This window comes from Callospermophilus lateralis, chromosome 16 (genome assembly GCF_048772815.1).
Source record: "Callospermophilus lateralis isolate mCalLat2 chromosome 16, mCalLat2.hap1, whole genome shotgun sequence".
In the NCBI taxonomy this organism is placed as follows: Eukaryota; Metazoa; Chordata; class Mammalia; order Rodentia; family Sciuridae; genus Callospermophilus; species Callospermophilus lateralis.
In genome coordinates, this window is record NC_135320.1 from 75185759 (window position 1) to 75208188 (window position 22430).

The window sequence follows — 22430 nt, forward strand, 5'->3', positions numbered from 1 at the left end:
AAATTCAAGTATGCCTTTCTTTCTCCTTGCTCATTGTCCCATCTTTGTCCTCCTAGAAGTAGCTGGGATGCTAATATTAGACTTACCTTTGAGGGTAGAAATTTCAGTGAGTTTTCTTCTTATATAAATTTTTGTGTGTTTTCCTAACTTCCTCTAAAGCACTGATAGTACTTTGGAATAGAAAGAGAATATAAGTTATGTCATTTTAGAGGAATTTTTAAGCTCTTTATTGATGATAAATAAATATGCACACTTGCAGAGTACACGAGTATACATGAGTATACAATGAATTTTCACAAACCAGACACACCAGTGTTACCATGACACATATTAAAAAAAAAAAAAAGGAACTTTACCAGCACCTTGCCAACTGGTTGAAGCAAATGTACATGCCCATGAGCAGTATTTGAGAGTTCTAGTTGCTCCATGTTCTCACCAACATTTGGTATTTTTCACATTAGTTTAAATAACTTTATCTTGAAGCCCTTTTAAAATATGAAACACACACAGAGAGAAGAATGTATAAAGCATATTATAACTTAATAAAAAAAAATTAAAAGATCACATATGTACCCTGTGTTGGGTGGCTCTGGTACTGTCTTCAGATTTTGTGCTTTGTTACACATATGTAACAGTGAAAAGATCCAAAGCACAATTAGCAAAGGTGAAGTCTAGAGAAAAGCAGGCCACGCGCTTCCCTGAGTACTCTCCCCCTGGGTCACAGGGCATACTTGATTCCTCCAACGGTAAATTCTGAAGGCATATGTGAAGTATTATCTATCAAGGAAATCATTAGACTCAGTGCCCAAGGCTTTTGCTGGTTATATAGACACCTGCTTAACATATTTTAAGTTCCAGACTTTGAGAGAAAAGTGAACACTCTTAAGTGTTCATCATAAGCCACATTATACAATTTAGGCACATTGAACAATTCTTAATGGTTGTGAAGATGATAGAAATTCTTCCAAATTCTATCTTCTAGACACAAACATGAGCCAAACTTACAAACAATCCTTCTAAGGGTTACAGGACTAGACATGCTATATTTACTTTTTTCTGCACATACCCATTTCTACATTAAGATATAAAGCATTATCAGGAGCTTTGGAGCCTTCTAAGTGCTTATCACACTTTTCTCTTCACCCCATAGATGTAACTGTTGTTCTCTCTTGTGTATTAATGATGTCATTGATTTGCTTTATATTTTTATGACTTCTCTTCATGTAACCCTAGAAACTATTACTGAGTTTTAAAAAAAATTGAATAGCCAGCACAAAGCTAAAGCTGTGTAAAGATTGGGTAGTATTGCTCCTATTCAGTGAATGCTCTAGAAGAAGATGTGCTGGGAGCCATCAGCCAAGTAGGTATGACAATTTCCTTGCCAGCGTACCCCCATGTTTCTTTAGTGGAAGGACTCGTGGAAATAGGACATTTTGCAGAGACATTGCATGTAAGGTGACCTTGCTCAAGGACCAGGGCGGATCCGAGTTTAGGGCGTTGCCAGTTTAGGAAGATTATTCCTGCCGGGAATAGGGCGTATCCTGCTGCCTGAGTTCCTCTTGAGTTCTTAGGGACAGTATTTTTGGGAGACAGAAGCCCATGAGGTGTGGATTTGGGCAGAGAATGTGGATTTCCCCAGAATGTGTTTGTAGAAGGCCGGTGTGAGATCGGGAATAGAGAATTGCTGTTTGAATCTACAAAGCTGTGAGTGGCTCGTGATTTGTGCCCAGCCAGACTGCGGCAAGATGAGCTGAGTGCTATCCGAGACTTGACCTGAAGTCTCACATATGAACCCTGTGTCGGATGGTTGTAATACTGTCTTCGGATTTGGTGCTTTGTTAGATTCAGCATTCCAGGGAATTTACAAGAGCCTTTTCTGGGAAAACTAATGAATATGATCACAGGTGACTTATGAAAATAAAAAGCTTATCACAATCAGAGTTTCTGGCAGTCCTCTAGTGGACCAATGTGGATCTCCTACCAAATGATGTCAGGGAGTGGGCTGCTTCTGAGGAACCCAGAGCCAGCCCTAAGGAAGAAGTTCAGTGAAACACAGCTGTGGGAAGAAATGCATGTCTTCAACGAGGCTTGGCACCAGGAGCTGATGGCCAAGACAAGAACAGATAAAATTCAGCCCCAACTCCCCAGAGTGTTCTATAGTTTGTTTAACAAGAGACTTCAGCGGTGGCCGGTATCTTGTTGGCAGGAGTCAGCGTTTCTCCTTCCTGGATCACTTTGCTCCTGACTGGACTGGTTGCACTCTGTGTCTGGTGTCTGGTTCTTGAATGGGAATCTTGTTTCATCATCATCTGGGCTTTCCTTCACTACTTTCTTGAATATTTAGTTTCTTGTAGCAAAGAGATCACTGAACTAAAACAGAAATCGGGTGTCAGGTTTGAGCCAGGACTTGCAGATTCCTGACCATGAGCAAGTCACTGAACTCTGATCTTCCCATTTTTATGAATAAAGGAAGATAACATCCCATCTCCTTTATGTAGTTGTTAGCATCAAATGAGATAGTTTATGAAAATAGCTAAAGCCCATAAAAATTATTTTTCTACTAAGATTAAAAATTGGCTTGAAAGTTTTAGATGTAAGGAGCTGTCAGAAGTTACTGAGGATAAAAGGCTGAACCAGATAAGATTTTCCACCAGAGTTGGCCTTGGTGCTTTCATTTGAGGGAACTGTTGAGAATCTTAAGAAAAAGAGAAAGAGATGGTGAGGGAAGAAAGAAAATTACAACCATGGCCCCAGTCAGGCTATTCAAGCTAAGAATAATTTTTACATTTTAAAATGGCTACATTTTTAATGGCTATGTAAATATCTACACAATATTTTTTTTTATCTTTTCCGTTGGCTCCCAAAACCTGAAGAATTTACTAACTTTTTTAAAAAGTCCTCTCCTGGGAAAAGAATACATGATAAACTATATTTGCTGTGTGTCTGTGCTTAAAGGAAGGAGGGAGAGAGTGTGTGTGATATAGAATCTGGTGATGTGGATAATATTTCTTACTGTGTGTGTATTCTAAAGTTGGAAAGCCACCGTGGACAAGATGACCATGTTTTCAGTTTCTTGATTATGTCACTTCTTTTTTTTCTTTTTTTAGAATGAATTGTCAGATGGATTAAACAAAAAACGTTTACAAATCTTATTAAAAGGCTATGGTGAATATCCAACAAAATACAGGTAAAGTTTTAAATCTTTTATTGTTAAATCATTTTTAAAATTTCAAAATTTTCAAAAAAAAATTTATTTAAAAATATATTTTAATTTCAGAATGTTCATTTGGCGTGCTCTACTACAACTGCCGGAAAATCATACAGCATTTAGTAGCCTAATAGATAAAGGTATTCATGAGGCATTTATCAACCTTCAGAAGCAATACCCCATCAAAAGTAGGAAACTACTCAGAGTATTACAGAGGTATGTTCCGAAGATTGCAGAAATATATGTATATATAAAACCTGTAACTCAAAACTGCAATGTTTTAAAACCCTCCCTTTGTATTATTCAGTCAGCTTTGATTAGCCTGTGTTACATACTAGTAAAAATAAAACAGATATATATTATATATGAAAATTAGTTTGCATTGTGTTCTAGAAAATAGGAATCTTTTAAATGATCTTCAGGAATAGAGCTGCATGGTAGAAAGAGTTTTGAATTTGGAGGCAAAACACCCAGTTTTAAGTCCTTGTTCCACCACTTGACAACTGTGATGTAGGAGATGCTATTTTACTTCTCACCTTTCAGTTATCTGAAAATGGGTCTAACAATACCAACATCATAAGATTATTGGAGTAATTAGATGAGAACCTCTTTTAGAATGCTTATGCTAGTGTATATTCCATATTAAGTGCTCAACAAATATCAATAATAGAACATAACCCTTTAAAGTACTTCTCGTGTTTTAAGCACTACAAATATATATACTTAACTTATTTTACAGATAAAAAAAACATAGAAGCGTAGGGGCTAGGGCTATGGCTTAGCAGTAGTGCGCTCCCTCGCACGTGCAAGGCCCTGGGTTCAATCCTCAGCACCATATATAAATAGATAGATAGAAAGATAGATAGAGCGATAGAGAGATAGAGCAAGCAAGCAAGCAAGCATGGAGAAGTTAGGAAATATGACCCAGTCATGTAAGTGCAGAGTCCAAGACTTACTAAATTAAGCTTTTGTTATGAAAAGTTGTAAGCATAAGTATGCGTAGGAATATAAGGAATATTCTCAGTGGGGCCTGTCACCCAGCTCAGTAGCTGCCCATTCAGGTGAGTCTTACTGTGTTAGTACTTCCACTCACTCCACACCCCTCTCACACCACCTGGCTTGTCTCAATTTACTTTCACACACCCTACTAAATAGTTATACACGTATCTCTAAAGGATAGGGGCTCCTTTAAGATAAGCAAGCACTTTACCATTATCATACCAAAAAAAGAATTAACAATAATTCTTCAGTATCCTTAAGTACCCCATCATCTTTTCCATTACTCTGATTGTCTTAGGAAATTTTTTATGGTAAATCAGGGTCCAAACAAGGTGCACACATTACATTTTGTTGTTTTTCTTTTTAAGATTTGTTTTAATCTACCAATTTTGATTCCTTCTTTTTTTTTCGATTTAGTTGTTGAAGAAACCAGGAGTTAACTTACAATATGAATTGTCCATATTTTGGAGTTTTCTGATTTGTTCCCATGGTGTTATTTACCATGTTCCTTTTTGTCCCAAATTTACTATAAAATGATAATCAAGCTAGGGTCCTGCTGTGGTACAAGATTTTTATTTTTTACCCTTTGGTGTTTGTTTTTTTGTTTTTCAAGAAAACTTTGTAGGTGGCCTTATGTACATCTGTTAGGAAGTTTACTGATTGTCTCTCTTTTGGAGATGTTAATGGTTATTAATGATCATCCAACAGGCCTGTTACTTCCCCAGAGATCAGCAAAACACTGACAAAATCTAGTTCTATCATTTCTTCTCTTTTTATGAACTGAGAAATTTTTTAAATATTTTTTTTTTAGTTGTAGTTGGACACAACACCTTTATTTCATTTATTTTTGTGTGGTGCTAAGGATCGAACCCAGTGTCTTGCATGGGCTAGGCGAGCACTCTACTGCTGAGCCACAACCCCAGACCCTAAACTGGGAAATTTTTTAAAGGAAAATTTCTATTATTTAGCTACTCTAGGATAGAATCCACATAGGAAAGGCAGGTTAAATGCATAGTACTTTTTTTTTTTTTTAATCAGTTTTCCAAATACTAAATTGATTATCTTAAAACCTCACCCCAGGTGCTGGGGTGTGGCTCAGCAGTAGAGCACTCACCTAGTACAAACGCGGCTGAGGCACTGGGTTCAATCCTCAGCACCACATAAAATAAATAAATAAAATAAAGGTTAAAAACAACAATAACACATGCAAGGCAAACACTGTACCAACTGAGCTACAACCCCAGACTCTATTTTTGTGATTTTTAAATACAAAAATTATTTCAAAATACAAAGTTTAAAAGAAACCTTAAAGGTATTAGAAGTAAATATTGGAGAATTATAATCCAAAGTATAATAAGCTTGACATATCAAAAAGAGATTGATATGAATACAATATCTCAACATGTGAAAAAAATTTCTACACAAAGACATGAAATGGAGAAAATACAGGTAAAACATGACAGATGAAAGGCTCATTTCTCTAACATATGAAGTGTTCATATAAATAATTGTGAAAAAAACTGAGCAATGAAAAATAGATAAAGAATTTAACATACGGATCACAGCACTGGAAATCGTTCTTAAACATGAAAAGATGCTGCTGATCTTCCTAATAAAAGTGTCATTTCTCACCTAGAAATAAATGGTTGATAATAAATTATGTTGACAAGAGTATGAGAAAACAGGCATCCTTTTACACAAGTGATGGGAATGTAAGTACTTTGTGGATGACAATTTGGTAGTGGTTGTGGATTTTTTTTTTTTTTAAACTGGGAGTTAACTCAGGAGCACTTTACCACAAAATTACATCCTCTGCCATTTTTATTTATTTGATTTTTATTTTTAGGGTCTCACTAAGTTGGTGAGACTGGCCTCCAATTTATAATCCTTCTGCCTCAGCTTCCAAGTCACTGGGGTTACAGCCATGCCCCACTGTGCCTGGTCTGGCTATTGAAATTACAAACACACATATCCTTTGACCCATCAATTCCACTTCTGGGAATTTATCCAAATTTGTAATACCACATGAAGAATGATGGACATATACTCATACTCAGCACAGCATTGTTTATAAAAGATTAGAAGACTCTTAAAGGCCCAAGAATGGGGATCATTAAAAAAAAAAAAAAAAAAAAAAGTGCCTGTGCAAAGCTCTCATTCATCTATAAAATATTATGAGGCTGTTGCTGTACATTTACTGATATTAACTATTTCCAACAGATTATTAGTTGTAAAATGCAAGGTACAGAACAATGTTTATAATATACCATGATTTGTGCTTTTAAAAAGAGGTTTTATAATTAAATTGCTTTAGAGGAAAGGATCTAGATGATAGGTAAAAGGAACAATTTTCACCAAAAATACCTTCTATATTGAAATTTTTATCATGTGACGGTATTTTTTATTCACAAATTTTAATGACATTATTGTTTTCTGGTCTTTATTTTCTTATTTTATTCACAGAACCCTGTCTGCTTTAGCTCATTGGTCTGCCATCTTTAGTGACACACCCTATCTTCCACTTTTGGCATTTCCGTTTGTAAAATTATTCCAGAACAACCAGCTTATCTGTTTTGAAGTCGTTGCTACTCTCATAAGTAAGTAGATTATGATTACAGAATGAACCAAGAATGAATTCTTAAAACATTTTCCTGATGATTTGGCACCTTTGTGACACCTAACAACAATCCTAGAATTCTCTACTTTTTTAAGTCAGGAAAGTGTGGAACAATCAGGTTTTACACAAAGTGGACATTTCAAACATGTAATGGAATATTGCTCAGCAATAAACGAGAATAAAATCATGGCATTTGCAGGTAAATGGATACAGTTGGAGAAGATAATGCTAAGTAAAGTTAGCCCATCCCAAAAATACAAATGACGAATGTTTTCTCTGATATAAGGTGACTGACTCATAGTGGGGTAGGGAGGAATAGACAAACTCTAGGTAGGATAGAGGGATGGGAGGGGGCAGGGGGTTAGGAATGATGGTGGAATGTAATGGACATCATTATCCAAAGTACATATATGAAGACATGAATTGGTATAAACATACTTTATATACAAACAGAGATATGAAAAATTATGTTCTATATGTGTAATAAGAATAGTGATGCATTCCGATGTCATGTATTTAAAAAATAAAAGCAATTAAATAAAAAAAAAAAACATTTTTATTTACAAGAAAATTTGGGCTAGGAGCTGTGGTACACACCTGTAATCCCAGCAGCTCCAGAGGCTGAGGCTGAAGGATCATGAGTTCAAATCAGCCTCAGCAAAGGCAAGGTGCTAAGCTACTTAGTGAGACCCTGTCTCTAAATAAAATACAAAATAGGGCTGAGGATGTGGCTCAGTGGTCGAATGCCCCTGAGTTCAATTCCTCATACAACCACCACCACCCGCCAAAAAAACCGGGAAATTTGGGTGGATAAATTTTAGAAGATACTCACACTGGATTTGGTTGTGAAGAAAGAAGCAGATCCTCCACTTACTGAAAGGCAGTTATTCTTCATTGGGTTGGTGAGTTTGTAAAGCACTTTGCACACGGTACCTGTTGTTTATCTTTGTCATCTGTGGCTAACATGTATTTGAGCTCTTTCTGTGTACCAGACACTGTTCTCAGGTGCCTGATGTGTAGATCAAAGATATTTTACTTTGTTCATGCATTTAATCTTCACAATAATTCTATTTGGTAGATATTACCTCCTTTTCACAAATGAGGAGACTGAAACACAGAGTACTTAGGTTATCCAAGATTAGGTTGGTGGCAGCAAGCATCTGACCCAGGCAGTCACATTCCATAATCTGCTGCCATTAAGGTCATTGCCCACCACCATCATCTATGCCAGCAAATGGGTCATTATTTTCATATTAGTAAAATCATGTCTGTTAAATTGGATTAAATTAAATTAAATTAAAATTCAAGCATACATATTATGATATTATAATTCCCTCCATACTTTTTTATTACATTGTACTTATTTTGATAATATTTTTGTTGATCATTAGAGAAAGTATGCAGAAGAAAATTCAGTATTTTTCCTCTCCAGAAACAATCTTTGGTAATATATTGATAAATTTCTTATGGGTATTTCCTTCCAAATTTCTACATATGCTTGGAAAGCATTATTTATTGCCTGTATAATATAATATTTCAACTTATAGGTATGCCATAACTTATTTACCTTTCTACTTTTTCTGTGCTTTTAAGCAATTTGTTATTTAATCATGGTTTTATTTAATATTTAATATTGTGTAAATTTCCCTAATTTTTATAAATTTCTTAGGTGTTTTTATTGATTGTAATATTTCATAGTGTGCATATACTAGCATAATTTATTTTAAAAAAAGAAACATAATTTAAGTAAGTATACAAGCCTATACGTTTATTTCCAGTAACACACACACACACACATACACACACACACACAAGTGTGCTATGCCAATAGCATAGATTGCCACCCTGTGTCTTTACATGTCAGGTTTTATTTTGTTTTGTTTTTGGCGTCAGGGATTGAACCCAGGGTCATTTTACCACTGAGCCACACCCCCAGCCCTTTTTATTTTTTTATTTTGAGACAGGGTCTCACTAAGTTGCTTAGGGCCTTACTAAGTTGCTGAGGCTGGACTTGAATTTGCTATCTTTCTGTCTCAACCTCCTAGTCACTGGGATTACATAAGGCACAATAGAGCCTGGCCAAAGTGTCAGTATTTATTGAATGGCTTTCATAGATTCTCAAAGTACATCAGTTTCATTGACTTTATTTCACTAAGTCTTCCTGGTTTCACTTGGTAATCACAAACTTTTGATTCCTTTCCAATTAAATGACTTATATGTATGGCACTCACATTATATATCATACTTCACACAATTATATATCTGTAGGTTACCAAAAAAGCTGAAGAATGGTAAAGAGGTCATAGGATTTAAAGAGGCAATGTAAAGAGTCAATATAAATGCAAAGAGTCACTGCAGGTGGTTAATTTTGGGGCTAAATAGAACTCTGACTTTATTTGTGTCTGTGTGTGTCATATGTCTTTTGTGGTGGTACCAAAGTGGAATAAAAATACTTAAGGCAAATGGTTAATGTAGATAGGATTTTTCTCTTGTTTGAAAACAGTATTCTATTAATGTTACGGGGAGGATAAGGGCTTTGTGTGTTGTGGCATAGAGTGACATTGTAGTGTCTGAGACATAAAAGGTACTTGGTAAAATGCTGCTGAACCCAATTTTCCTTTTTAAATTAACTTATTTTAAAAGAGCAATTTTGAGAAATTGAAATATTTCTTTTCAAACTTAGTCTTTGGAAGATTTTATTTATGACTTAATCATCTAGCTCACATTTAAATGCTCAATAATATAATAAAACCCAAAATTAGAAAGTCCCTACAAACCACATGAAATACAATATTCTGTTAATAAAGACTTCTTTTGCTAATTTTAAGTAGGAGAGCTTACTATCAAAGGATGAAACCACAACTCAATACAGGTTGAACATTCCTAATCTGAAAATTCTAAATTCAGAAACTAAAATTTTGAGTGTCAACATGACACTTTCAGATTTTCAGATTTTGGAGCAGAACTTTGGGATTAAGGATGCTCACCTGGTAAAGTTTTGCAAATATTCCAAAACCCAAAAAACTGAAATCTGAAACACTTTGGGTCCCAGACATTTCAGATAGAGGAGACTCAGCCTGTATTTAAAATTAAAAAGCAGAATATATATACATATATATAATTTATATATTTAATTATATAAATTATATAATTTAATTAATAGAGTTGAAGAACCCTGACTTTATATGTGTCTGTATGGCTTTGGAACTTACAGTCCAGATGGTGCCTAGAAGAAAATTTGAAAGCAAACAGTCACTTCTCTGTATTATTTGGAATACATAGACTCTTCATACCATCCTTTCTCTTTACTCTGCTATGTGTCTGTGTGGCTTTGGAACTTACAGTCCAGAGGGAAGGGGAGGGAGTGTGGGGACAGGAAAGATGGTGAAATGAGATGGACATCATTACCCTAGGTATGTGTATGACTACAAATATGGTGCAACACTACGTCATGTGCAGAGAAATGAAAAGTTGTGCTGCATTTGTGTACGATCAATCAAAATGCATTCTGCTGTCATATATACCTAATTAAAATCAATTAATTAATTTTAAAAAAAGAATTTAATATGGGGCTGGGGTTGTGGCTTAGCGATAGAGTGCTTGCCTTGCACATGCAAGGTCCTGGGTTCGATCCTCAGCACCACATAAAAATAAAGAAAGAAAGAAAGGTATTGTGTCCAACTACCACTAAAAAAAAAATTTTAAACTGTGTGTGTGTGTATAATATATATATATATATATAAATTTACATATATATATATATATATATATATATATATATATGAATTAATCTAAAGGACAGTTGAAGCATTAAGCAAAACCAACCAATTATCTTTTTTTTTTTTTTTTAGCAGATGTTTCTTTTTTTTCTTTTTTTTTTAGAGAGAGAATTTTCAATATTTATTTTTTAGTTTTCGGCAGACACAACATCTTTGTTTGTATGTGGTGCTGAGGATCGAACCCGGGCCGCATGCATGCCAGGCGAGAACGCTACCGCTACCGCTTGAGCCACATCCCCAGCCCAACAATTATCTTTTGAGAAGACCTTTTTTTGCTGGCTACACTGATTACACAGGGCAGTGAGTTTAAGTCAGCCTTAGAAACCTTTTCAGTGAAATGGAGTCTAATTTGGACTAGCTGACTTTCAGAGAGTACTGCTGGTTGGTTATGAAATTCAGGTTTACTGAAACAAAATGTCATTGATTAATGAAATTTAAAACTAGTTCCTGTGGTACTTGTTATTATGGTTATAAATAATCAGTCTTTTCCTGGGAATGGGGACTTTTTAATTGTCATTTAATGGATAAAGGCTACAATATATAGACATCTGTTTTAAGTATGTGTGTATGAATATGTAAGAATGTAATTGTGAGCATTTTTCTAACTTTTTTTTTTTTTGGTACTGAAAATTTAACCCAGAGGCACTCTATCACGGAGCACATTCCCAGCCCTTTTAACCTTTTGTTTTTCCCAGCCTTTTCAATCTTTTGTTTTGAGATACTAATTGGCTGAGGCTGGCCTCAAGCTTGCAATCCTCCTTCCAAGGATCTGGAATTACAGGCACGCACTATCGCACTATCACACCATCACACCTGGCAAAGCTTTTCTAACTTTGATAATGCATGAATTTTAATAGATTTAAGGAGGTAGGCATATTAACATTGAGCACATTTAAGGAACACCTGCATAGGAACCTTTTATAAAAGGGATCCTTTACTCAAGAGAAGGATAAAACAGGAGGTCCCAGAAACCAGAATATCCTATATCCTGTAACTAAGATCAGAAATACCTTGGAAAGGGGCTGGAGTTGTAGATCAGTGATAGAATGCTTGCCTGGCATGTGTGAGGCCCTGGGTTTGATCCTCAGCACCACATATAAATAAATAAAATAGATAAAATAAAAAGGTCCATTAACAACTAAAATATTATATATATATATATATATATATATATATATATTTTTTTTTTTTTTTTTTTAAAGAAAGAATTACCTTGGAAAGGTATGTGTGTTTGTGTGTGTGTGTGTTCTAATTGACACATTTTCATTTACTACTCTGAAAAAGTTTGCACCTAAGATTCTATTTTAACAGAATTTTAAAAATCGCTTATTCTAAGAACACATGTAAAAGGTTATGTTTTTATTCTTGGATATATTGAGGACAGAAAGAGTGGATACATTTAAGAGTTATAAAGACCCTTCGATAATATAGAAAAGTATTTAAAGATAAATTTTCTGTTTTTCTTTTTCCTTTGTAGTCAATTGGTGTCAACACTGGTTTGAATACTTTCCTAATCCTCCTATCAATATTCTTAGTATAATAGAAAACATTTTAGCATTTCATGACAAGGAACTGCTGCAGCACTTCATAGCTCATGATATAACATCTCAGGTAAGAGGTATAAGAGTTTTAGAATAACATAACTTATTTGAGGAGTCAGCGTTGATTCTGGTATAAATGGAACTGTATTTTTGTGAAGGCATACAATAAAAAGCATAGTAAGCCAGGTGCAGTGGCCTACACCTGTAATCCTAGCTAGTTGGGGGTGATCTAAGACCCTATCTCAAAGTAAAAAATAAAAAGTGGTGGGGATGTAGCTCAATGATAGAGCACCTCTGGGCTCAATCCCCAGTAAAAATAAAACAGTAAACCATTCTTTATATTTAAACTGCCTTCTTTAAAGTCTACAAAGAGGTAGTTTTTTTCATAATTATGTATTTAATATAATTATTTTCATAGCTTGAATATCAGAGAATATTATCAATGACTTCATTTTGATTTTTCTTTAGAAAACTAATGAATTTTTTCCACATTTATTTTAGCTGTATGCTTGGCCTCTTCTTGAAACTGTGTTCTCAGAAGTACTGACAAGAGAGGAATGGCTCAAATTATTTGACAACGTCTTTTCCAACCATCCCTCCTTTCTGCTGATGACTGTGGTAGCCTACAACATATGTTCTAGAGCTCCTTTGCTCAGTTGTACTCTTAAGGATGATTTTGAGGTAAATATCTGTTCTTAAGAGAAGGTTTTCAAATTTTAACTATTTCAGTTGAAAAATATAATTGAGCACCTACTACTGTATGTTAGGCTGTGGTGCTAGATGGCAGGAATATAATGGATAACAAATTGGACTGCATCCCTGTAGTTTGTATGTGATTAAACAATGACAGCAGGCTCTGAGTCTTACAGTCATGGTGTCAGAAGAAAATTATGATAACGTTGGGGTTTTGTGCTTATATTTATTTTTCTTTAATTAAAAAAATCAGCACTGGGGATTGAGTTTATGAGCAGGCAAGTGTTCTGCTACTAAGCTACAGCCCCTGGTTTTGTGATTTTTTTTTTCTTTTTCTTTTTTCTTTAGCCTTTGTAAAAAATGTTGCCCACTTCAGTAGTCAATTATTCTGTAATGATCTTATCAGTGACCTATCTGACTAGCGGTGGTTGGGATGCTTATTACACATGCAAAATGGTGACTGAGGGTCCAGGGGCTTGGTAGGAAAGTGACTGAAAGAAGGCATTGGAAGGGGTTGTTTTTTTTTTAATAGTTTAATGTACTTTAATAGTAAACTTTATAAGATAGACGATATAAAAAATGTATTTACATGTAGGACAATTTAGAAAATATAGTGAATAGATGGAATCTACCACATGATAAAAATGTTGTAAACACCATTTGTTGTCAGTAAGAGATTGACTTAAAAAAAAAAATGAAAATCTGAATGTGGGCATTGTACAGAATGGAGATGGTTTTAAAAAGGAGTCTCTTTTGGTGGATTGGATGAATTCGTTCGGGTTTTTGTGTGTATTTGTAACCAATTTTGTGATTTCTACCAAATTAAATTTTACTTTTACTTTTTGGTTACATAGTACATACATATGTATTTTAGAAATTGGATCTGCCAGAACAAGATAATATAGAACTATTTCAGATATCTTTAAGCCACCCAACTAATTTATTTTCTAATATATTTATTTTGGATTTTGAATTTCTAAAAATCCAAACAGTGGAAGTGGTCTCATTTGTTAAAGCATTCTTTTTCTACTCTAATGAAAGTCTTCATATTCGGTTAAAATGTAAACTGTTTGATTTCAAAATTTCATAATATAGGTGTGGCATCTTATTATATTTTGAAAATACAAAATTGAATCTTTATTTTAAAACTTGGATTAAGAAAGCCTTCAGTGAATTTGCCAAAAAAAAAAAAAATGTTTAAATTCACATTTATATTTCTGAAATCTTTAACTCTGCCTCAAAATTGTTTTGTTAGGTAAATCTTGATTTAAACATCAAGTTTTCTTACAGTATTTTTTTCACCATCGGAATAACCTGGATATAAATGTTGTGATTAGAGAAGTTTATCATCTCATGGAGACCACGCCTGCTCACATTCACCCAGACAATGTGCTGGATGTTTTTGTTGCACTGACAAAAGGACAATATCCAATATTTAATCAATATCCAAAGTTTATTGTGGACTATCAGACACAGGAACGAGAACGAATAAGGAAAGATGAATTGGATTACTTGAGAGAGAGGTAATCATGAAATACGTGTTCTTTGATAGAAATGAAATCTGTTATAAATATAAGCCAGAAAAATTTTAATGAAAAATCTATTAAATTTTAAGTATTTTTGCAAAATCAAAGTTTGAAGACTGGAGGTATCTTTAAACATTTAATTCTTAATCTGGAAGTAAAATCAGTTACTGCATATTAATCAAGTATACATTTTGTGTTTTGATTGTCTTTGGACTAAATCACTAAGCTTTCTTGTTTGTGTTTTCGTAATAATAAATATTGTCTCCTTAAGGCAGGCAGTTGAAGATATGCATGCTGAAGTGGACCAGCAAAGAATCAAAGATGAAGCATGGTACCAGAAACAAGAGCTGCTCCGTAAAGCTGAAGAAACAAGAAGAGAAATGCTCTTGCAAGAGGAGGAAAAGATGATGCAGCAAAGACAGAGGTATGTTTGCATCTGAAAAAAAACTATGCACATGAGTCAGTTGAATAACTTTTCTTTTCTTCCATTTCTTATATAGGAACAATGCTATATGCAGAATTATCAGTTTAGTTTCCATTAAGCAAATGTGTAATTAATAAAAAAATGTATACCACCTTTCAAAAAAGGTATATAATTTTAAAGCTATGCTGAATATAACTTTTCACTGATTACTCAGAGTTCATATGAGATCTAATGTACCTTGAAGAAGATTACCTAGAAACATTACAGTAGGCAGAAATGCTTTGTAATAGAATACTGGGTAAATTACATTAAGTGGAGTATAACTGTATAATTTTTTTTTTCAATTTTTTTTTTATAGAGGGACACAGTATCTGTATTTTGTTTATTTATTTTTATGTGATGCTGAGGATCGAACCCAGTGCCTCACATGTGCAAGGCAAGCACTTTGCCAGTGAGCCACAACCCCAGCCCCTGGAGTATAATTTTTTAAATTGTGTTTTGAACATAAATATGTGACCTGACAATTGAAACAAAATAATTCTCATTATTCATTTGGAGAACAAGGGAAGAAATATTAAATGCTTTTTCAGGAGTATGTTAATGAGGTAAAAATGTGTAATTATGATTATTGGATAAACAATTAGACTAGGCCTGTTTGGAAACTTGTTTCTGTGTTTATTGATTTTTATTTTGGGGTGAAATTTTATGAAACAAAATTCTAAAAGGAATTACAGAACTGAGCTTTTAGCATTCTATTAAAATTCTAAAAGAATAAGCATACGTCACGTTTGGTAACATTGGAGTATTTTTTGGCATTTTTCCTTCATATAAAGTTTATTAGCTCATGGTGAAACAATCTAACTGGTAGACCTGTTTGAAATGCGAGTGTGAGAAGAATAGCCCATTGTGTGGGGGCCATTTATCATTTACATGCAGACATGTGGACTTACAAGTTGGGCATTGTTCATTTAGGTGTTATAAACACATTGTGTTACCATGGCACCAGTTAAATGGGCAAGTGGCATCAAAATAAGTTGCAGGTTGTTATTGTGAAAAAATTAAGTCTGTACTGGGAAATGTTCCCTTTGATGTATTTTGCACCTAAGATTAGCTGCTGTGAAAAGAGAGCTGAAGATAAAGGAATTATACTTACAAGATGCTGCTAGAAGGCGTTTTCTGAAGCTTCAGCAAGATCAACGTGAAATGGAACTACAAAGACTGGATGATGAAATTGAGAGAAAGGTTTAGTATTCTGTTTTTTTATATATTTTTTTTAGTTGTAGTAACTAGTCAAATTGACTAGTATTCTTGATGACTGTTTCTCCAAAATAAAAATGTATCCGTATCAGTTAATCATGAAGTTAATTGTGATTGGGGAAAGATTCCTTTTTAATGTAAATATTTATGTATTATCAATGTAGAATTTCCAGTATAAAATATATAGAGTTAAAAATGAACCTTTTCCATGCTTCATCTTTTCATCTTCAGAGATAAACTGTTAAAAAATAAATTGATTGCACAGTTTTTTGGGGCTGTTTCTATACATGGAAAAGTAATTACACTTATATTTTTTAAAAAAATGGGATTATTTTCCCTACAACTTGTTTTTATACCATGCCTTTAAAAATGATATATGTTGAATATCTTTTCCTATTGCTGTATTTCTCTTTTTTGTGTGTGTGATTGCTACTATTTCTTTTTTTTTAAGTATTTAACATCTCTTTTTCTTTTTAATATCTTTATTTTATTAATTTATTTATTTATGTGATGCTGAGGACCGAACCCAGTGCCTCTTGCATGTGAGGCAAGCGCTCAACCACTGAGCCACAACCCCAGCCTACTATTGCTACTATTTCATTGATGAATGTACCATAGTTTCTTTAATCCTTTGCTATTGGGCATTTAGGTTATTTGTAATGTTTCTTTTACAAAACTGTGCTACATTGTACATTTTCCGCATGAAAGCAGCTTAAGATATTTTAATCTTTAGCTTAAATTTCCATGCCCTAGAGGAGTTCATTTTGGGTGCATCAGTCTTAATATTTGCCAACCTGATAGGTGACAAGTGGTTTATATCAATTTGCCTTTTTGTTGTTGTTTTTAAGGTTGAATATCTTGCTGGGCCTCTGTGTTCTTTGGGGTATCATTATACTAGAAATGCATTGTGAGCCATGTACCAAATTAAGTTTTATAGTATTTTAAGTATTTCTGTTTTTTAGTTGGGAAGTACTGGGGATTGAACTCAGGGTCACTCGACCACTGAGCCACATCCCCAGCCCTAGTTTGTATTGTATTTAGAGACAGGGTCTCACTGAGTTTCTTAGCATCTCCCTTCTTTGCTGAGACTGGCTTTGAACTTGCCATCCTCCTGCCTCAGCCTTAAGCATTTCTAGTAAGAAGAAAAAAATGAAATTAATTTTAATTATCTTAATTTTAGTTATTTTAATTATTCAAATCAGTATGTTTGTACATCAATACTTCAGTATTCAACTGGTATAAAAACATTTTTGGTGGACTATTTGTTTACTTTTTTTTTTACTAAGGCTTTGAAATCCACTATTCATTTTACACTTAACAGAACACCACAATTTGGACAAGTCACATTTTAAAAGTTCAACAACCAACTTGAGATTCTCCTTATGATCCTCCCAAGTGGCTGGGATTACAGGCAGTCACCATGGCGTCTGGCTAAAGCTAATTAATTTTTAATTGGCTTTTTTATTCTCTTATCTAGTGGATCAAATTAATATTTCATTTTTCTCAAAGAGTATATGTTCTTCCCCAAAAGTAAGGCAGGCTCAGAACTCTTAAATCTTTACTTCCAGGGTTTTTTTTAATATTTATTTTTTAGCTATAGGTGGGTACAATATCTTTATTTTGTTAATATGTGGTGCTGTGGATCGAATCCAGTGCCTCACGCATGCTAGGCGAGCGCTCTACCACTGAGCCATGGCCCCAGCCTATATTTCCAGTTCTTGAGGCGAGGCAAAGCGTTTTGTGGTCAGAGTATCTTAATGTCCTTTCAGCAACATGGTCAGGCATCCACCGCCCTTCTAGCCCCCTACTCTGCCAGCTGCCTGTTCTAACATGCTTTCACCCTTCCCAACTGCAAATGCTCCTCTTCAGCTCCAGCAGGAAAGACTGCCTAAGTCCAAAGTGACATGTATATGTAACTTCAGACATCTGTTAGCAGCAAAGTGATCTGTTTTTGTTCTGGCACGGGTGGCTGTTTATGTCATAAGCAGTGAACTTCTGTAGCTGAAATCCTTAAAAGGCACACTGTACTGTGCCCGACAGCTCCTTCACCCCTTGGCTTCAGCACTGCTCTTGCTTCCTAGACTCAAGCCCCCCCCATCTTTGAGCCAGCTGCTTTCCCACTTACAGCCTTAAGGTGGACCAGCTTCTTTGATCCCTAGGATGTGTATTTTTGCAAGTCCCACCATATTCTCATTTTTATTGCCTCTCCTATTACATGCTATTTTATAGCATGTCTTTTAATCAACAGTATCTAACCCTCAGTAGTTGAAGGTGGTAATTCAATCATCATATGTTTATTGAATAAATGAATGGGGGCGCTGGGGTTGTGGCTCAGTGGTGGAGCACTCACCTAGCACATGTGAGACCCTGGATTCCATCCTCAGCACCACATAAAAATAAATAAGTAAAATAAAGGTATTGTGTCCAACTACAACTAAAAAAATTTAAAAAAATAATAATAAAAAATAAATGAATGGGAATTGACAACTGATTGGTTACAGTTTGTTGTTTTGTTTGAAATACATACAATGTATTTTATTCTCACTGCTAAAAATAATTGGGGCTTTAGGCAACCAAATAGTTAAGATGATTTCTAAGATTCTCTCAAAGTGTCTTATCTGAACCGTCTAGTATATAGGAGGGAAAAGCTTTCAAGAAATCCAATTCTAGAGAATGGCGAATTCTAAATGAGCTATGTCTATCTGATCAAAACACAAGTTGAATAATCCACAGTAAAGTCCAACCTGAAGTTATTGTCAAATTGATTTATAAAAAGTATAAATCAAAAAGAACATTAAATAACCATTATATTTCATAAGATTAAACATTCTGTATTTCTGTAAACCCCAAATTTAAGTTGTTCAAGTTTTTCTAACTCAGTGTTGGTTACTGTAGCATGGTAAAAACTGCTGCCTCTTTTTCCAGTCTATCCAAATGAGTCTATGGTAACTATGTGATCTTTTTTAAAAAATTAAGCATAACTTTAACTCAGAGATTAGTCCTAGATTCCACAGTGAATATTAACATATTATCAGTTACTCTGGTTCTTGAAACCAATTCCCATTATTTTTTTTATATATCTTTACTTTTATTTGTTTTTATGTGGTTCTGAAGCTCGAACCCAGTACCTCACACGTGCGATGCAAGTGCTCTGCCCCTGAGCCACAACCCCAGTCCCAATTCCTGTTATTTTAAATACTGTCATTGAGTTTTCACTTTATAAGATTACTAAATTCCTTAGAAATGAATTTGTAAATTATTTTTAATACTTGTGTTTGTTGTTTGGCCGTAGGTACAAATGAGAGATCAAGAAATTGCTACCACAACCAAAGACCTAGAAATGAGGCAGCTGGAACTCGAATCACAAAAAAGACTTTATGAGAAGGTAGAAGTCAGTTATTTCCAGTGTAAGAAAAGCAGAGTTTGTACGAACTCTTTTTAGGCTGTATTTATTCATGGTTTCTTAATGTTTATTTTAATCACTTTTGAAACAGCATATAGTGTCATCCAGGATTGTAAAGTAGCCAGAATGTCTGAATGTACAGTTTGTTGTAATTCTTTAATTCATGTTTCTGTAGCAGCTTAGCCTGGTGTCTGAAGCACCAGATGTAAGCCCCAGACATTGCCTCAGGATCTTTACCAGTTTACTAAGTTTTCCTACATTTGTGCAACTAACTGTGAAATTATCCCAATACAAGTTGATCATTCTTAATCTGAAAAGTCAAAATCTGAAGTGCTCTGATAGTCAAAACATTTGAAGTGCCAACTTGATGCTCAAAAATTTCAAATTTTGGAGCATTTTGAATTTCAGGCTTTCAGATTAAGGATGCTCAACCAGTAAAGATTATGCAGTATTTCAAACTCCCAAGAAAATTCCAAAATCAGAAATACTTCTGGCCTTGAGCATTTGGAATAAGGAATACTCACCCTGAGCCTTCCAAGGATCTTGTGAGGCAACATGGCAGTAACTGTAAAGTACTTTAAATTTAAATCTTCTGGAATTAGATCAGCAAATATTTGCTTAGAACCTACAACTCAGTTTTTATACCACTGGGGAAAGCTATGTTAACATAATTTTTATTGGAGGAAAATGTTTTGTTACTCATTTATGTTGAAACCATAGGTTTTTATTTCCTTCAGCCCCTTAAAATCAGACTTTGAGTTTAAAGTTGACTGCAGGTTCATAACAGGTAACATACACAAGATTGTTATCTACATTAATATTTAAAACAGCATCCATTATATCTGTAATACTTTTTAAGTTTCTTCTAGAACTGAACAAGGAATTTCCAGTAATTTTAAATTAGATGTAATTAACTTGGACTAAGCTAGAGTTTACTTTTGCTGTCTTTCCTCTAGGAATAAGAGGTGTGTGGCAATTAGGGGACATAATTTCAGAATTAATAGAAATTTTGCAAGAAAAATCCTGATATTTTTCTCTCAGCTGGGCACAGTGGCACATGCCTATAACCAGCAGTTCTGGAGACAGAGGTAGGAGGATCATGAGTTCAAAGCCAGTTTCAGTTATTTAGTGAGGCCCTAAACAACTCAGCGAGGTCCTGCCTCTAAATAAAATGTAAAAAAAAGGCTGGGGATGTGGCTCGGTGGTAAAGCGCCCCTCAGTTCAATCACTGATACAAAAAAAAAAAAAAAAAATTTTTTTTCTCTCGGATTCTCAAATATTAATGTTTTGCTAATTTTTTCTTTCCATCTGTACTCATATACATATTGTCTTCTCTGGACTATTTAAGGGTAAGTTGTAAACATGACACTCCTTTACCCTTCAGCATTTCAGTATACAAGGAATCCTATTATATAGTTGCAGTATATTATCAAAACCAGGAAGTCAACATAATATTATCTGATCTATAAATACCCTTTTTCAGATTTGATCAGTTACCTCAAAAACATTCTTTAGAGCAAAAGAAAAATCTAAGATCCATATTTCCAGGTGTCTCATGTCTTCTTTACTCCTATTTAAACTCCTCCTGAGTTTCCTTTGTATGTCATGATACTCATGTTTATTGAAGCATATAGGATAGATATGTTACAGAATGTCCCTCAGCATTTACCCATTGTGTTTTCATGGAAAGATTCTAGTGATGCACTTTGGGCAGGAATGCCACATAAGTAATGCTGAGTTGCTTTCTGAGTATCAGATTAGGAGGCAAATATTTATTAATCCCTTTTTGCTATCTTTTGAAGGAAATATTTATTTAAGGAAACCTACAGGATTAGAGAAGAATTAAATTAAAACTAACATAAAATCCTAAAATTTATCTGCTCATTTAGATAGATATATTGCTCTCACCTTTTTAAAAGTGGTTTTAGTGACTAACACTTTACCTGCCAAATTTCTCTCTTACATTACACATCAATTAAATATCTATTTCCAACCGGGTGTGGTGTTGCACACCTGTAGTCCCAGCGTTTTGGGAGGCTGAGGCAGGAGGATCGCAAGTTCAAAGCCAGCCTTAGCAACAGCAAGGTGCTAATCAACTCAATGAGACCCTGTCTCTAAATAAAATACAAAATAGGGCTGGCGGTGTTGCTCAGTGGTCAAGTGCCCCTGAGTTCATTCCCCATTACCTACCCCCCAAAAATATCTATTTCCAAAGTCTTTGGGTTGAGGGGCAGGTAGAGGTGACTGGACATTGAACCTAGATGTGCTTTACCACTGAGCCACATCCCCACATCTTTCTATTTTTTATTTTGAGACAGCATTTCACTAAATTGCTCAGGGCCTCACCAAGTTGCCGAGGCTGACCTTAAATTTTTAGTCCTCCTGCCTCAGCCTCACAAATTGTTGGGATTATAGGTATGCTCCATTGTACCTGGTTTCTAAAGACCTTTTGTTCCAGAAAATATCATTATTAGCTCAATGGGAAATACGAGCTCAGCATTCTATATACACCTAATTTGATTGGTATTTTTGTTTTGGTTTGGTTTGATTTCATTTGGTTTGGTTTTTTGGCAGTGCTGGGTATGGAGCCCAGAGTCTTGTACGTGCTAGGCAAGCCCTCTACCACTGAGCTACACCCCCGACCCTAATTAAAAAAGAAGAAAAATAAGAAAACTAAGCATAAAGACCAACAAGTAAATTCTGACCTGTGATCCAGATCCCTTCCCTTCATCTTCCAGGACCTTGTTTTAATGAAGTGGGTTTTGTCCTTCTCTCTATCTTTCACATGTAAGCACCTTCTCTGTGGAATAATAGCATCCTTGAAAAGATCATTATGAGGATTATAAATGTATGTGTCGCAGGGTCCCCAAGACCACCCTTGGGTTCATTGATTCATTAGGACTCACAGAATTCAGTAAGAGCTCTTACACCTATGGTTTCATTTTATTGAAGTAGAAGTAAATTAAATCCAGTAAACTTAAGG

The 22430-nt window shown here is 34.7% G+C and overlaps 1 protein-coding gene across 4 annotated transcripts in view; it reads left to right on the forward strand.

The window, feature by feature from the left end:
* Tbc1d31 (TBC1 domain family member 31) overlaps positions 1–22430 on the forward strand; it is a 70598-nt gene that overhangs the window by 30746 nt on the left and 17422 nt on the right. For 3 of the 4 annotated variants that reach the window (XM_076835692.2, XM_076835693.2, XM_076835694.2), the window contains exons 9-17: positions 3108–3187; positions 3278–3424; positions 6671–6804; positions 12081–12214; positions 12646–12825; positions 14128–14360; positions 14635–14787; positions 15894–16029; positions 19337–19429. In XM_076835692.2, coding sequence (XP_076691807.2) covers positions 3108–3187; positions 3278–3424; positions 6671–6804; positions 12081–12214; positions 12646–12825; positions 14128–14360; positions 14635–14787; positions 15894–16029; positions 19337–19429 — 1290 coding nt within the window. Of the gene's footprint in view, positions 1–3107; positions 3188–3277; positions 3425–6670; positions 6805–12080; positions 12215–12645; positions 12826–14127; positions 14361–14634; positions 14788–15893; positions 16030–19336; positions 19430–22430 lie in introns of those variants that run through there. The other variant, XM_076835696.2, reaches the window with a different exon arrangement.